This window comes from Chaetodon trifascialis, chromosome 3 (assembly GCF_039877785.1).
Source record: "Chaetodon trifascialis isolate fChaTrf1 chromosome 3, fChaTrf1.hap1, whole genome shotgun sequence".
NCBI lineage: Eukaryota > Metazoa > Chordata > Actinopteri > Chaetodontiformes > Chaetodontidae > Chaetodon > Chaetodon trifascialis.
Window position 1 is genome coordinate 20,683,147 of NC_092058.1, and position 17,796 is coordinate 20,700,942.

Here is a 17,796-nt window from a genome sequence, read left to right on the forward strand (position 1 = left end):
TTCTGTGTTTGTTTTCTGACTCCCTCCTTCTGCTTCGGAGTGGAAGAGTGGCCTGACAGGAACGTACCATTCTCCAACCACAGGGCAGCTCATGTCGTTGAGTAAAGGGAAGTGGCTTCATTTTTAAAGCTTCAAGCTTCCTGCCTCCCCTGCTGTGTTTTATGTCAGTGGGCTGGCCCGAAGTGGAGGGGAACGGTTGGAGGGGGTTTCAGAGGAGGAGAGAGGGAGAAGAGCATTTTGAAACCCAGCTGATCAGAGCTGTGGTATTCTGCCACTGAGGCAGAGGGAGAGAGAGCGTGACTGGGAAAAAGAAAAGAGCTGAGAGGGAAAGCAGCTGAAATCTTTGCCATTTGAAGACTGAGAATGTACAAATAGAAGAGTGGAGAAGAAATGTTGTCTTCTTTGATGAGAAACTGGGAACTCCTGTGAAGAGAGAGGCTGTGTGGAAAGATGTGAGAGCTGTTGGCAGGGTGGAAATCTGAAGAAGAGGAATCGCACAGAAAAGGATCCGACAGGCTCTGGAAACCAGCCCAGTGAACCCAAGAGTCTACAGAGGGTTGAAGGAGCCCCGTGGAAAGAGGAGGGATGTCTTGGCTGTCACCCGTGTCATGGGCCAAATGGACGTGGACGGCGGTGCGAGGGGGAGAGGGAGAGGGAGATGAAGAGGGGCTGGAGGCCGGTGAGGAGAGGGAGCAATGTGGAGAGAGAAGAGAGGAAGAGGAGGAGAAATCTCAAGGCTGCAGGCAAGTGCTGAAGCCCTGAGACTACTGTGATTCACACTGTCTGTACTGGAGAAGGGGGCATTTTCAAAACATGTGTGTGTGTGTGTGTGTGTGTGTGTGTGTGTGTGTGTGTGTGTGTGTGTGTGTGTGTGTGTGTGTGTGTGTGTGTGTGTGTCCACCTGTCAAGTTGGTGATTCTCTGATATTATGAAGGTTTGATGAAATGGGCAGAGGAAAGGAAGAAAAAACATCTCTGCCATCATATCTGCATCAGGCCTCTTTGCGTTTCCAGAGTGTGATGTAGTCGTGCGGCACCGACACATTTCTGGCGTGGCCGTGCTTTAGACTGGGACACCGTGTTTGAACTGTTTTTCTCTGCCTCACCGGTACATCCTCATTTCTGTGGCTTCGCAGAAATAACACACTGCAGTCAGGTACACTTTAGTTCAATGATGTAATCGCTGTGAGCACACAAACATGACACATGCTCAAGGCATCATGGCGTTACAGGCTCTTCTCCTCACTCATGCTTTGATTACATATTATCTTGGCCCCTGTTCCACGTAGATACAAGGATTCACAGCTACTTTTGCCTTTGTTTACTATCCCAGCAGATCAGCAGTTATCTAATGTGAGTCACATCAGTATCTAATGATACTGTGATGGGGCCTCCTGAAGTGATCGGATCAAACTGACTGTTGCTGCTTTGCAATGTTAAAATAACAAGTCAGTGTTGGAAAGTCTGTGTGTATGGCAAACAATTGAGAGATAGATGCAGTTTCTTTGATGCAGTCTTGTACCTCGTGCTGTATAGTGTAAAGATGTGACAGGAAGGAGTGGGCTGCCCTATTTCCTCTTTCTCTCGTTTTACACAGTCTTTTGCTTCTTCCCCATTACTGACATGAATCAAACAGTGTTGCCAAAGTAGAACACAACATCAGAGGAGAGAGTAAGATGTCACGTAGAAGGATTTGCATCACGAAAGAACTTTCAGGTCGCCTTTCCACGTGATACATAGAAAAAGTGCGTATGACTATAGTCAGTATACTTCAGATTGATATCCAAAACAGCACTGACAATTTTATGGTATCACTCCTTAGATAACTTATCTCTGATCTTTGCTTTTTATGCAAAAAAGATTACAAACTCTATCTAAAAAAGGCATTTTAATCAAATGTTAGAGGGGAACATCAGTGTTTGGTTGATCTGCAGCCTGCTGTGATGACGGGTCACAAGTCGACACTGAGTCACTTTAAGGGATCACAAGCTAAAACAGGTGGAGAAACATTCCCTTACATTATGGTGTCATGGATCTTACAGTATATGGAGTCAAATATTTATGATCTGTGTGACTGAATAACAGAAAGAAAGAGTTGCATCTGTCCTTGCACTCGCACATATTGCACATTTTAATGCAGTCAGTGCAGTTCTGCTTTTGTCTTTACAGTTCACACTGCTGACTCGGCCTTTTGCTTTTTTACATAGTTCCAGTATTTAGGATGCGATCACTACTCCTCAGTTACAGAAGGGGTCTTTCTGTCCTCCTATTTTCTCATGTTTTGAATGTTTGGGAAGTTCATGCTCTCTCTCTCTCTCTCTCTCTCTCTCTCTCTCTCTCTCTCTCTCTCTCTCTCTCTCTCTCTCTCTCTCTCTCTCTCTCTGTGTCTCTGGCTTCCACAGCTCTGACTCAGACGGTCATTTTGACACTCCTGAAGCAGTGACTCCGGTCCGCGCCCCTCCGACCTTCCCAGGAGAGCTGGAGAACAACAACGCTGATCCAGACAAAACAGGTGAGGCCAGTGCTGACCAGGTAACGGTCAGAGAGAAAAACGATGCAGAAGGAGAGGCGCGGAGGGCGTCCTGTCCAAGACGCAAACACACTGCAGTGGTGCCTCTGGGTAGCAGAAGGTTTTCATTATCGTTGGAAATATTAAAGAGATCAGAAGACTTGTCTTCATACATGTACAGCACATAAAACAGACCGAGTGAATTTCTGTGAAGTTGCCATGGAAACAATAGTCCTTTGGTCTGTGTGTGCTTGTCTTTGTAGTCAACAAAAGGAAAAATGTTTCTGAAATGTGTCAGCTGGGTCATCTTTGTATGTTAAAATAAGCACTTTAAACAGCACATTTGGTCAGATATGAATTCCACCACTGTGTCTGAACTGTAGCGTATCAGGTTCACCATGCCAGAGTAATTGGATACATATGTCTGTGTGACTGCTTCGGGAACATACCCACCTATTGCATTGTAACTTGAACTATGACGACCATGACAAGTCAATGTTCAGTTTTCATATGGATCATACAGACATGTCACTGAGTTGCAGTGTTTCAGCACAGATGCCCAAGGTTACCATACCTAACCTGCGTGCTTGGTATGTCAGCTGGAATGCACACTGAGTATTGGTTTTGGGCGGGTTTTGGGTGTGATGATGGCGGAAGCGCTGTCATTGTCACTTGAATCACTGAGAGGAGGAGCCTTTGGCAGTGTGGGAATGGCCTTTGCTCTGGAATTCAACAGGTTCAACAAAGGCTTCGCTTGGCCCCGTTTTGTATTGGTGACTGATAGAGGTCACAATGAGGGGAGCGACTGAACAAAGCTTGTTATCAGGCTGAAACCATCATGTAGCTCACTTTTTAAGGAGGTTTTTAGGGAGGTTGTGTCTTGATACGAGGCCCTTTTGGTAGGTAAAAAACCCTTCCTGTAAATCAGCTCCAACAACATTTTCCAAAAGTGTACATTGTGAAAGTCGACCCGTATAGAGCGAGGAGGGAGTTCACCTCTTGTTTCAACCACAAACATCCCTTCCTGCAGCTGTGAATGAGGAAGTTTGGATCCTGGCAGGCAGGAGCTGAAGGGCTTCTAGAAACTTCTTTCAATGTAAACATGCTGATGGCTGTGTTTGTCTGTGCCCATCCAGAGTCTCCATTACTACATCAGCATCAGTCTGTACATGATAACAGTTGGTAAATATTTAATAGATCCAGTTGAAAGCTCTGTTAAAGCCAAAAAGGCACCCGATCTGAACAGATGGATACTTAAGGTTTGCTTTGTATGTCTCCTGTGGTAAAATTCATGATAAACTGAAGTTAATTTGGCCGTATTTTGGTTTTAAAAACATTGAAAAATTGCTTTAAATTCAAGATGATCATTAATATATTATAGATCGACTGAAAACAACTACTAAGCACGGGTGCATAACACTTTTTACTCCTACCAAAATCAACGACGTATGCCATGACAAAGTGGTAAACAAATGCAAAACAATCCTTTTTGTTCGGCAAATTAGACCACATGTTTTGTGTGTTATTGCAAAAAAGCACTGCGGCTGAGTGAGGTGTTCCCTGCCATGACATGTTCTCAAGAGTGAGAGAACAAAAAAAGTAGCTTGTTGAATAAGCATGTGGATGTGGATGAGGACATGTTTGTATGGGCGTGTTGAAGTGCAGCAATATTTTGAAAATGACGTTCTGGCAACATGCTAACGTGAATGAAAGTGGGTAGAAAATCAGCAGACTGTGCTAGTCTCCTAGTACCAGGATATTACATGAACATGGTGGGTATGACAGGCACACTGAAATATGCTGAAGTGTCAAAAGGCTCCCTGCAGGCAGTAATTACACCACAGCAACCACGGCCCCTGTTGTCCTCAACGCACTGCACAAAATAAACCAGAGCTGGCTTTTTCTCCTCTTCTGTCTGTTTTCTAATGCGCTGCTTGGTTTAAATGTCATGGACCTCATAGGAAGACGTTGCCATGGCAACAGCAGCAATTGGAACAGTTGGCTGGCTTGTAACCAATCAGATGTCACCTATATCTGAGTTTAGATTTGATTGGAGAGATTATCTGAGGCAGAAACGGTGCCCATGCAGTTTTAATTTTTGCGCTTTGAATATGAAAACTGAATTTTTATGGTTAATTCTGGTCTTTTTTTCATCGCATTTCTTCTTCAGATGAGGATAAAGAGGAACACCTGATAGTGACTGCACCTGTTGGGGATCAGGATATTTTGCTCAGCCTCAACATGGGTCAGGATGAGCCTGCGGACCCCATGGGTGGCCCGCTGGAAGTAAACATCCAGACCCTGGAAGCAGAACAAACAGAGAATCTTCCAGAAGCCCTCGGCTCTGCGCCTGTCCCTGCTTCACCCTCAGTGAAGGAAACACTTGAAGTGACGAACAGCATAGCTCCATCCTCTGAGCCATCCCAAGCCCCAGTCCCCGTCCTAGTTGCAGATCCTGTCCCGGATGTGACTCCTGGTCCAACTCCAGTTCCAATCCCAGAGCCAGACTCAGTCCAGAGCAGTGAACTTGTAGCCAGCCCAGCTCTGGAGCCCCCTGAGCAGAAACCTCTCGCTGAATCAGAACCGGAGTGCAATGGCCTCAATCAGACCGAGCCCACTCAAAAAACTAAAACCAGCAAGTCTAAGCCTCCACCCCTGAAGGTAAAGGCCTCACTAAATGATCTTATTGAAACAAGTGAGGAACAAGAACTTCCTGTTCCCAAGGCCACTTATAAATTCGACCCTGACCAGTTGGACGACGGCTTTAACCCCTTCACCTCCGGCGGATCCAAAATCCAGAACTCACCCCCACCGTGTGGTTCAAGCTCTCTCCCCAGGCTCGAGCCACTCGGTGCCTCATTGCCTGCTTGTGAGGCCAGCTCAGCGGCTCCAACAGAGGTAGAGATGCAGGAGACATCATCAAAGGCGCAGTCTGTGATGCTGGAGTTTGGTCTGGACGAGGGGACAGTCAGCAAGCCACCTCAGAGGAAATTAGGTGGTAAAAAGATTGCAAAAGCCAGCAAACTTGCAGCTAAGAAGCAGAAGCCCAAAGGCTCAGAGGCTTCCAGCAAACCTGCACCAGAACCCACAGAAACAGATTCTGAACCAATGTCAGAGCCAGTTTCTCAACCAGCATCAGAACCAGTTTCAGACCCTCTTCCAGACCCTGCTTTGCCAGCCTCAGACTGTACTTCACCTCTGAACCTTGACGATATTCCTATTCCTAAAACAGGATCGTACAACTTTGATCCCAGTCGGTGGGATGACCCGAACTTCAATCCGTTTGGTAGCAATAGCACAGTGAGCAACTCTCCGGTGCTCCCTAAGAGCTCCTACAAATTTGATCCAGACAATTTTGATGACTCTGTGGACCCTTTTAAATCCTCCAAAACCCTGAGCACAGATGACTGCAGTAGTGCCCCGCAGCCAGAGAAAGTAACAGTAAAAGAGGGAGGCAAACAGAAAGCAGGGCAACCAGCGGGGGAGAAGAAAGTGAGGCAGATTCCTAAGAAAAGCAAAGAGAGGACAATCACGTAAGTCTTTTCTGTCTTGCCTGTATTGTTTATATAATATGCTTTCATATAAGGCTGAGATTTATCTTTCTCTGGTTGGATGTGTTAGTACTTGCATCCGCTACTGGCTGGATGCATACCAAACAATGCTTTAAACACACGCCAAACACTTCACACTGCATACTGACCATTGATGCAATTCCCAGGTTATATATAGGCTCTTAAAAGCTGCAGTGCTTTGGACTAGTTTCAACCTTTCCAGGTCTGCTGGCATCCTGTGTTTATGCTCAAACTTGAACCTATCTGCTGAGTGTCTAACGTGCTGAGCTGAACACCTTTAGTCACTCACACGCTCTTCTTTGTCTCTTCCCCCTGCTCTGTTCTCCATTCCCTTAATCGATATCCCCTTCATCCTTCATCCTTCCTTTTCTTGTGTGTTACGCAACCCCCAACCTCTGCTTTCGTCCTCTTCGATTAGCCCCAGGACATCTGAACAAGTCAAGTTTCTCTGTTTTCTGTTGTAAGTACTCTCACTATCGACGCTCTCTTTCTTTTGCGCATGCTGGCTTTCCATTTTACTGTCATCGTGGCCTGTGCTGGGGTCAGAACTGACCTGTTGAAGGAGCATGTGAGGGGAAAAAATGGCTTCCTCTGTGTCACCTCAGCTCACAAGCCCATCCCCTATTACATCAACAAGTTAATTTGTCCCATCTTGTGATCCGTCCAGACATTGGGCAGTACTAGTGTGGTTATATTAGCTATGTATGCAGCTGTACTTTATCTAAGATGCTATGCAATCAGCTCAAAATGCATAGAAATGCTTGCAGCTCTATGGTTGTAGAAACAGGAGGGAGATTAATTATAATGTTTAAGTATTTGGATCTATATATTCTGACATGTGTTGTCATCCTGTGCTTGTTTTTGTAGGAATTCCTGTAAAGTTCAGAAATACGACGAGAGCCAGTCCCTGGTGCTTGACGTGTGCAATCAGGTAATATGTGTGCCTCTGCGTGAGTGTCGTGTCAGTTGAAACGTTTCACCTTACTGCAGCGGCACCGCAATGTCTATTATTCAGCAGCTGTCTAACCTCCTGGCCTCACCTCTTCACACACAAACACACACACACACATACATTCAGTGTGACACAAGCTGACAGTAGCAGCAGCAGAGACTCCAGCTCTGCTGCAGTGCTGGCTTGGCATGGTGACAGATCTGTGACTTATCGCTCTGCAGTCAAATATTAGTCTGCTGCCCCTATGTGCCCTCAACATTATCACTTCCTCCATCCTTCAGCAATACCCTCAAGATATTATGTAATTCCAGAGTCTCTAAGATAACTTACTGTAGCAGAGTTTGTCAAGTTACATAATGTTACTTCCCCATCATAATGCAGTTGCAATCTATTCATTGGACCCTGCAGTTCTGTTGGATCTCTGCAATTGTGATACACTCATATTTGAAGTGATGTATGTAGATTTGTGCATGTGAAGTGCACACTTTGTTTTTATGTAAATTATTTATGTTAATTTTCTTCAGGATATGTTTAACTTTTGATATCCTGCTGTGAAACTAATCCCTCTGTAATGTGGATCCTGTCTTCCTCCCTTGTCTCCAGGGGGAGGATGAGGTGGTGGTTCAGACCCCCGAGATCACCCAGCGAGTTCATCACGCCACTGACGAGGAGAAACTTGCCTCCACAGGCATCATGGGCCAGACAACAGACAGCCAGGAGGAGAGAGGAGAACCCGAATGCAATAAAGCACCTGTGACAAAACAGCCAATCAACGATATACCTGCTATGAAGGGTATGTTTGGATCTCCAAACCCTCCCCTGGGTGAAGAATTTAAAGCAGGGCTGCAGTTCAACGAACAACAGCAGATAGTGAAAGGAGCTCCACAGAGAGAGGTCATTGTAACGTGATTACATACAAAGACACTCGTGCTGAGCACCAACTGACCTGCCCACAAAGCACTGCATGCACTCGTAGCCTTTATACCAAGAGTCATAATATCTGCTCTCTTCTATTCCATCCAACCTTCTACGTTTGCTTGTGATGTATTTAAGTTGGAGGAAATATGAAAGGCTGTTTTAGCTCAGTGTATGCACGAGGCATGGTGGTAAAGAAGTAGGCATGACCAGAGTGGTGCCAGTGCCAATGACAGGATGCATTTGTTAACAAGGAGAGTGACTCATTTACTTCATTTTCTCAACAAGTACTGCAGAGCAGGAAAAGTGGAGCATGCATACTCAGCAAAACCTTGTCCTGGATATAAATATTACACACAGAAACAAATGCTTCCCACAGCTGTGCATTAAATCCAGTCTGTGTATCACACTGAAACAGGATAATCTGATGAAAACCAGACAAGCTGTGCCATATTCTTACTGTGAAGTACGCTGTCTGCTTCTTTGTTGTGCCTTTGATATGGGTACTTAGTGCAACAGTTGTCATTTGTCATTTAATTATGTGTTTTTTTCTCCTCAAAGGGTCTGACACTAAGATTGCAGATCACCTGGAGGAGATGGACAGCTGCAGTCTGAAAGATGACATCGTAAGTAGGGAAGGAGGAATGTTAAAAACCAGCTTGTTTTATTTTTTAGCTCAGTTGGGAAGATAGTTTAGCCATAACTGTCCTGCTTTTTATTTTTCATACTGGGACAACAGTTCATAGTGTTTTGTGTTTTTCTTGTGCCCCACTAGTTATTTTTGGAGCATTAATTTAGTAGTTTTTTTACTCACAGAATATTTGTCCAAGACAACCAGAGTTGCACCTTTGGGTTGTACAAATGTTTGATTAATAAAATGTGAACCATTTTCCCAGGACACTCAGCAGAGGTAGTGACATGCCATAAGGGATCTGCTTATAAGATGTAGGGTGGATGTTCTTGTCTGAGCTCAGACTGAGCACACAGTGTGTTTTCTGCAGGTCCCACAGAGTGAGATATCCATGAATCAAACAACAAAGGTGATCAGCAGCGAGAGCCTGGACGCAGCTGCCGAGTCCGAGGACAACGTCCCTCTGAGTGAGATGGACAAGGCCGCGGTGCTCACCCTTATCAGAGAAGAGGTACGTCACTGATGCACTCAGAAACACGGCGCTCATTCCATTAAGTGACTCTGCTGATGTTCATTTTTTAGATCTGAGCATGCTTTTCTCTTCATGCCCTGTCCTCCATTCAGATCATCACTAAAGAGATTGAGGTCAATGAGTGGAAGAGGAAGTACGAGGAGAGCAGAGCTGAGGTTATGGAGATGAGGTATAAAGCCTCATTGTTTCCCCTGAACTTTGCTTCATACTCAAAAATATTTCAACATAGCAAACAATATAAATGACTTAGAGGAATGAAGTTGACAAATGATGTACATTCTGTTCTTATTTTGACAGGAAAATAGTGGCAGAATATGAGAAAACAGTTGCACAGATGATTGGTGAGTTGCTGCCACCTGGTGGTGATTCATTCTACATGGGGTTTGTGTAATAAGGCTCTTTAGGCTGAGTGATGGCACTAATCTTCATGTCAAACACACTGTGCTGCAGTAGCCTACACATTCAAAACAATGGAAAACATACCACAGCTCTGCACTGTCTTTTGATGTAACACCCATACACCTTAGTGAAATGCACTGAAATGTTGATAGGCCTGAGCAAGCCTCATTCATTTCAAGGTCGCATCTTACAGTCCTCTTAACGATGTGATATACATCTCACCTTTACTTCCTTTAAATGTTAAATATCTTGACTCCTCTGTTGGTTGCAGAGGACGAGCAGCAGCAGAAGACCCTGTCCTGCAGTAAGTCAGTCAGGCAGCTGACCGCAGAGAGGGATCAGGCCATAGCTGACCTCAACTCTGTGGAGCGCTCCTTCGCCGACCTCTTCAGGAGGTATGAGAACATGAAGGGAGTCCTGGAAGGCTTCAAGAAGGTCAGTATAGCTTTGGTATGACTCATGAGATGCTATCCAGCCCACAAGCACATAAAAGCCACATCACAAGATAATCTCTACATGTATCTCTCCAGAATGAGGAGGTGCTGAAGAAGTGTGCGCAGGACTACCTGATGCGGATCAAGCAGGAGGAGCAGCGATACCAAACCCTCAAAGTGCACGCTGAGGAGAAACTGGACAAGTAAGCTCCCACGTCTGCAATACAATTCAAAGATTCAATCATTGGACAAGTTTTAAATTCTGAAAATCCATTTGTCACTTTGACCCTCTCGTCTCTTTCACTTCCTGTCTGACAGGGCTAATGAGGAGATAGCCCAGGTACGTGCCAAGGCCAACGCTGAAGGTGTTGCACTAAATGCCAGCCTGAGGAAGGAGCAGATGAGGGTGGAGTCACTTGAAAGAGCAGTCCTTCAAAAGGTAGGACGACTGCAAACATGATTAAAATGGATTCACTGTGTTTAACTGTGCGGGTGCAGGGCAGGGTGTGCTGAGAACACACTCCGGCTTTCACTGGGAGAGGCGTGTGCGTGTTGGCTTAGGCTTCCCTAAAGTCTGCTAAAAGGTGCTAAATGAGGCATGTTTAAACATCAGTGAGTCATTGTCAAATGAACTGACTGTAAACAAATAAGATCACAGGTGAGATCTTAAGTGGGCTTTATTTCACACCAGTGGTTAGATTACAGCACTATTGTTTTCCAAGGTTAAGACCACAATCCCCACAAAACCTGCTGTTTCCTGTCCCTTCACTGTCTTTGTTTGGTTTCCTCTTAAAGTTTAATGAGAGGGATAAATGTGTCTTCCTATCAGCTTTTTACTTGTTGCACCTGGAGGAAATCTTATTGCATTGGAAAAGTGTTTTTGCCTGCTTTGTGCAAGTAGTCACAAAAAAAATTACAGTGACGTGAAAAGTGTTTCATTGACAGTATCTGTATGGTAAAGCCCTGCAACGTGTGCAGGCTTTGAGCACAGTTTTTATACACGTCTGTCAGCACACTGGCAAGGAATCCATCACTAGGGGGCAGTGTTTCATTTACTAAAACCAGAATCTGGTGAAAATCAAGAATACAGACACAGAACCTCATTATCAACCCCTGAAAAAAAGCAATCCAAACGTTTTAAGCAGTTTTTGTTTTGTTTTGTTTTTTACTTCTTTTTAGTTTATTGGTGGGTGTCAGCCCAACCACAGTGTGGTCCCTCCCTGCTCCCCTGCTTAGAGCATCTTAATGTTGTAATTCATCAATGTGGAACCAACTTTAGACACTTTGTATAGTAGTTTAGTACTGCATCGTATCATATAAGCATATCATGCATTATTTATGTCAAAAATAACTATTAACTACAAGAGTAAAATAAATGTAGTGGAGTAAAAACTACAATATTTCCCTCTTAAACGCATTACACTTGAGGGATAAAGTAGCATAAATTGGAAATACTTAAGTAAAGCATGAAGAAGTATGTCAAAATCCCACTTAAATGTAGTATGAGTAAATGTTCTTAGTTACATTCCACCACTGGGCAGTGTTTAACGCAGCATGATAGATGTGCCCAGTTGAAATTTTGCAGGTGTGCACATGGACTCTTGTTCTGCAGAGAAATGTTTTCTCTGCCTTCAGAGTCAGAGACTTTTATCACACCTGTGCAGAGCTGCATTTCTCTTCTGTCCTGTTAGCTTCACCACCAATGTTTAAACCCTCGTCCTCTCTCTGTCTGTCCCAGAATCAAGAGATCGAGGAGCTGACTAAGATCTGTGATGAACTGATCGCCAAACTGGGAACAGAATAAGAGGCCTTTACTCAAACTCTCACTGCAGCATTGATGTAAATTCTGTACACGATCACATTAAAGCACACGTCAGCCTTCTTCCTCTTTGCTCATATCTTTTTTAAAAACGTTGAAATGCTGAACGGTTGCTCTTCTGATCTTTTCAGACTGAAGAGTGAAACCAGATCGTTGTGTTAATCTTGCCATTGCTGTTGAAGAAGCACAAAGTTATCATGAGATGTGTTTTAATTGTGGTTCAAAGAGTCATCATTCAAATGTGTTTGCATTGGTAAAACAGAGAATTTCCACTATCATATTACACTGCATGTTTAACACAAAGCTGTAGGGAATAATGTGAGAACCAAGGGCAAGATGATGTAGATACACAGCACACACATCTCTTGCCACAGCACACCTACATGTAAGCACCTGTGCTGATGATACAGTCTTCAGAAAGGACAAATCTCTCTACTGAGTGCCTGAATGGATCACAGTGTATTAGCTTTCTGGCCTGTAGAAGTTTCTTGCTGCCATTTCTTTTATGACACAGACAGTTTAGTCCTTCTTTCATCAGCAAATGCACTTAAAGTAATATTACAGAATGTTTCTTCAGTTGCTTTGAGTTCGTTTGACTTTCTTGTTTCACAGGATAACATATACAATGTGTGATGAAGTCCTCAGTTATGCAGGGTGTGAAGTCAAACCACACAGTTTGGACATCTTGTACGTTATGCCCCACCATAAATCTCTGGGATTATTCAATATGAAGAGCACTTAAGAAAAATCATATCTGAAATTCCGATCTATAATTTCATTTGATGATTGTTTGACAGTGATGGGTGGAAACCGAAGGCTGGTTTGAAGCTAAAGTCATTAAACTTTGCTCTTATTATGCTGTAACGTTAAACCACGTGCCATGTTTCATTGTCTCGCTCTGCGTTTGAGTGTGGAAAAAAGTTCAAATCACGTTCTGTCGCTGCCATGTAGATGCATTCACATTCTGTCTGTGAGCCCAGATGTTGATGCTGTGCCTTTATTTTGTCTATTTTATATATACACGTATATATATAAAAAGATTTGTTTTCTTTGTTCCTCTGTTGCCAAAGTGTGCTGTATGCAGTATATATATCGTTTATGACCAAAACATCCTGAACAACAGTGAGTTTGAATGGGTTTGCAGTTTTAATGCTTTACCTGTGACAGGTGAATGGTGGACTACAATAATCTTTAAGGTGATGGTCTGTGTGTTGGTGTGCAGAGGTTCATCATGTTATAATATCTTCATTGCTTACATCAGCATTTTCTGCTCTGAAGGAGCGCACATGTGCATTTTTGGCCCGATTTGTTTCAGATATAAAGGACAGATTCTTCTGAGGGACCCTTCCTCCACGTCAGCACAATCAATTGCCAAATGTCGTTGTAAAATGAGATGGGTCTCCATGTGACTCTGTGTCCTGTTGTGGTGGTGTTACATTAGTCTGAAGGTGCTTTTCAATGCAGATCCATTGTTACAGTACAATATGTGTAAATTTTATACTTTATGAAAAGAATTTTGTTGCTAATATTTGTAAAATTGAAGAATTACGTATACTCAGATTGTATGTTACCTGCTATATTTTGTGCATTCCTGAATAAATGGTTAAGATTTAATATTACGCCAGTTTCCTCCTTTGTCTGAATCGTTTAAGTTGAGCACACAATCCAGAAACACGTGCACACTGTCATTGTTTGTTCCTACAGTGGGGCCAGAAGCTGAATTTCATCACTGTCTTCATGCACTTGTGGCCAATGCACTGCAGCTTTTTACAAACATGTCATTAGTGGCATTTTGTTTGTCAGTCAAATGCCTGCAGTTTCCTCCAGCTCCAGCAATGTAGTCATAAACGCATCAACAGTCATGTACAGTTGTGTGTTTCAACTTGACTGCAAAGACGGCCTCCTTCCTCTCTCTGTTCTTCCGACTGTAAATCACATGTTGCATTGACAGAAGAAGAAATAAACTCAGCCATTAACTCTTCCTTACCTGAAACTGTTCGACACTTTATTTTGTAATCAGTTAACCTTACTCTCCCCAACTGGTAGCCTAATGATGTGACAAATGGTCATCCTCATTAAATCCCAGTGGTTTTCTAAAACATGCTCCAGTAGCCTGTTTGAAGCAGGGTAGTTCACCAAATGTGGCCTGTGAGTTTTATTGTCGTAGCCACTTGTTGTCATCAGATGTACTGCAAACTCATTTCTCCGTGTAAAACCATGTTTAAGGAATCTACGTCTATTTGTAAGAGACACAGGCCACGGAGACAAGAAGCAGGCGTCCTGCTGGAGAAGTCAAAATGTGTCACCTTTTAAAAATTACATAGCATAAAAAGCTGAATAAATCAGCAATAAGACAGTACTTACTGGTTAGATGAACTCAGCCGGCCTTTCACTGCAGCTTCAGGTCTGCAAAAATCTGGCAGACAAATTCTAACTGTAATAAATAACGTGACACTTCATCTGATGATCTGGCTCAAACACGCCACAGAAACATAGATACTTGCACATGAGGTTCTTATCAGTGCATGTGTATCAGGAAATCAACAAAACATTCATGTGAAATCAAATGTTAATTTAAGACTTACCTGTCATCACATATAGCTCAAATGTTTGTGTTCTTACCTAAAGTTTTGTCCATTTGTCCTTTAATCAGCCTTGTCCCAGGGTTGGTCTTTGCGGGGCCTTCTCACCACAGCACCACAAACATGGGGCCAGTCCTCATGGGACCCCACATAGAGTTTATTCTGACAAATCAGTGCGGAGGGTCTTTTTTACTTCACCATTCAGCGTGACAAACAACACAAGACAACTGATGACAAGGGACATGGAGAAATCAGCATCAGGCTAAAAGCTGAGGAGAGTTCGGTGAAATCAGCAGTTCTGCAACATTTAGATCACACAAGTCACTTGATTCAATTTGAATGTCAAAATATTATTAAACTGAACATTAAACACAGACCCAATACCACTAATGCTGTGTTACTCATGCAATTCACAATTGAGCTGCAAGGACACTGTGGGACGTGAGGCCAGTTCTGAGAGTAAAGATGGCAGCCTCAAATAAAGAAAAAAGTTTTCCTCCTCATGGAAAGTACGAAGTGAATCCCACATAAGTCAGTAATGTTTCCACGTCTTCATTCAAACAGCAAAGGAGACCTGAAATGCAGAGTCAGCCTCACTGTCTCGCTTCAGGCTATGTAACGCCATAAGGACGCTTTACATAAATTCAGGCTTTCATAACGCACAGACCAGGTCCAGGATCCTCCAGGGCCTGGCGTGTGTTTTTGTAACCCTGGTAACTGGACCGGAGAGGGCGGGTTCAGGATGCTGAGGCGGCCTCTCATTGGCTGCTCCGTGTGGCGAGGAGTGGGGCGGGAGCGCGCGGCCAGCTGTGAGGGGAGCGGAGGAAACAGCCAGGAGAGTACTAAAGGGACAAAGAAGCGCTGCTCCTCATCTCCGCCTCTCCAACAGGTTGGAAGCCTCCAAGTCTTGAAAAGGTGTGCTGCTTGTTCTGCGTCTGTCAAAGTAAGTGTCTCCTTTTTACCTCCAACTTATCTCCCGCGCTTGTAGACCACCGGTGGCGCGCACGTGCATAAACGTGTGAGACGTTGACTCATCTGTAAAGTGTGGGATTTTCGGTTTTCGTCCTCTCTGTTCGAGCTCAGATATAAAAAACCTGCGAATTTGCATTTTCTCCGTTCAAGCTAATTTAATTACATTTTTCATCTCATATTTGTTTTCCAATTAAGTGTTGCAGCCCCCCAAAAAGTTAGCTTCATCAGAACATAGGTTACGGCAGAGTGTTGCATTGTCTTGATGCTTAAATAATAAGCTTAATGTAAAAGGAATTAGCATCACTCTGTTTATACCTCACTCTGGTGCTGACATTGGACATGTTTCTGCAGAAGCTGCAGGACTCCTCTGACTTTCTTCAGGTATTTCTTTTGTCACCCACTGGGAATATGGGGAACAGTGCTGGCCTGAGCTTTAAAGGCACTTGATGGTTGATTTGTGTGTTGCTGAATTGAACATTAGGCTATACAAGAGCTCTGGCTTTGACTGAGAAAGCAATAAGTTCAGCATGTGGAATTTTGGATTTTCCAGTTGACCTGACCACACTTGGCTGCCTTTCACTGACAGGCAGCTTTCTCTTATTGTTTGGCTTCATTGTTCTTATGCAAAACGACATGATTCAGATGTTCTACAATGCTGAGCTCTCCATTCTCAAGCAGCTGTAAATATGAGTCAAGTTTCTGAGCCAGTCCACACTGTTTTAACTGTGGACATCTTGGTGTATGAAGTGGGTGTGTCTCCACTGGTTTTGTAAGCACATGTATGCTTAGAAAACCAGTGGAGATAGAAGTGTCCATTGTTCAAAAATGTGCATGTGGAGTTGCCACGTGCTGTTTGCTCACTCAGAAGTACACTCTGAACCATGATGGGCTAATTTAAAACGTATGTATGGTTGATTCGGTCATCTGCTGTGAGGAGAGACGCGCTCATTATTTAAAGCTAGATTTAAAGTAGCGTCTTCCTCCTGCTCAACTCGTCCCTCCCTCTCATGGGAAGACAAAGCAGATGTTTCGCATCAGGATCAAAGTTTGACAGTTCGATCGTGTGCTGTCCGTTCTCCATGCCTGTGCCCTCTGCACTTTGTTTTGCTGTTACTATGACGTCAACTATGAGAGAAGCCCCCCTTCCTCTTTAACACACTGAAGACGTGGAGGTCTCCTGACTTTCACTGTCTTCCTCCCCTCCCTTTCCTCCAGGAACATTCCTCCCCAGGGGCTTTTGGTCACTACGTTGACACTTTCATGGGTTTGCCATGAAATATGGAGGTGGAGTCAACTTTCCGTCTGAAGCTCAGTTGCACAGCCTCCAGGCACAGATCAGCAGATAAATGCAAGGGGCAGCACCCGCCCTGCAGGAGCCCACATTTGCTCTCAATTAGGCTGTCATAAAGACGGAGAGACAGAGAGAGGAATCCTTGTCTCAGCAACATCACCTTCATTCTCAGTCAAACCTTCCCAGAGTCTCCTTCTCGTCTCTCTTATTGGCAGTCAAATGTATTTTCACTGTATACTGTAAAGCTGTGGTGACTTCTGGTAGTGATTCACAAGCTTATACTTGTGGTTTGCGCAGAGGCCATTGAGGGGTCTGTGGGAGCCCGATGAAGGCCAAACCTAACTGTTACTGCACAAGACTTCATACTGAAACTGCTCACTCACTCAGATTATGGACAAAACCACCACACGCCACAAATTACTGTCTGCCTCTGCAGCATTCAGCCCTCAGGTTGGAGACTGTTTCCTTTAAAGTCCGTCTCATTTAGAAATATTCAAAAGCAAACTGCCCGAGAGCGACAGAAGCTTTGAAGCGGAGGACAAAAAAGGGTTTTCAGGCCAGACAGCAAAGTGTGAAACAGAGAGTTTGTAATGCTTTCAGTGCATTTGAACTTATAGGAATCAAGTGTTTTTTGTATTTAGCTAAGTTTCTATCTGTCTGAGTACTATTAATACAAATATATATACAAATATACAAGTACATGATTGACTGAGTGACTACTGAGATCTGCTGTTCTAGCTGCCTTTAGCGGGTGTGAAGTTTTTTTCTTCTTGATCATGACTTGAGTTAATTCAATTCAATATTCCTTTTATTTGTCCCGCAAGGCGAAATTCCAATTCACAGCAGCACCAATATAGTGGATAGAATAGTACAACAAGTGCATGCAAGTTAAACACAACAAGTATATACAAAAGGGTGGGATAAAAAGAAAACGTCATCCTAAAAAAAACATTGTAAATAGTATTTACAGACTGTTATGTACCGGTAGTATTGCACAGATTATTGCACAATTTGGCTGCTGCCTTATTTAATTATGTGGAATAACAGACTGAATATCGAAAATGTCAGTTATTTTATTTAGTCAAACAAATGTCATAAAGTCACATACAGGTTACAACTCAGTTCTGACCAAATATATCATTATACAGCTTAAAACGATGTCTTTTGTCTTATCTCTCTCTAGTTCACT

General features: G+C 43.6%; 1 protein-coding gene across 3 annotated transcripts; it reads left to right on the forward strand.

Annotated features, from left to right (window-relative positions):
* Positions 1 to 214: 214 nt before the first annotated feature.
* On the forward strand, positions 215 to 13,381 carry tacc1 (transforming, acidic coiled-coil containing protein 1). Of its 3 annotated transcripts, XM_070958595.1 has the most exons (15): positions 255 to 743; positions 2,402 to 2,511; positions 4,679 to 6,041; positions 6,499 to 6,540; positions 6,948 to 7,011; positions 7,636 to 7,825; positions 8,509 to 8,573; positions 8,949 to 9,089; positions 9,203 to 9,279; positions 9,408 to 9,451; positions 9,781 to 9,944; positions 10,040 to 10,146; positions 10,262 to 10,382; positions 11,682 to 11,782; positions 11,894 to 13,381. In XM_070958595.1, exons 1-14 carry the CDS (start codon positions 586 to 588, stop codon positions 11,745 to 11,747), a joined length of 2,712 nt encoding a protein of 903 aa, XP_070814696.1. In that variant the 5' UTR covers positions 255 to 585; the 3' UTR covers positions 11,748 to 11,782; positions 11,894 to 13,381. The 3 variants fall into 3 exon arrangements, with proteins under 3 accessions (XP_070814695.1, XP_070814698.1, XP_070814696.1); XM_070958594.1 differs by having other exon boundaries at positions 215 to 743; positions 11,682 to 13,381; XM_070958597.1 differs by lacking the exon at positions 6,499 to 6,540 and having other exon boundaries at positions 231 to 743; positions 11,682 to 13,381.
* The last annotated feature ends 4,415 nt before the right edge of the window (positions 13,382 to 17,796 follow it).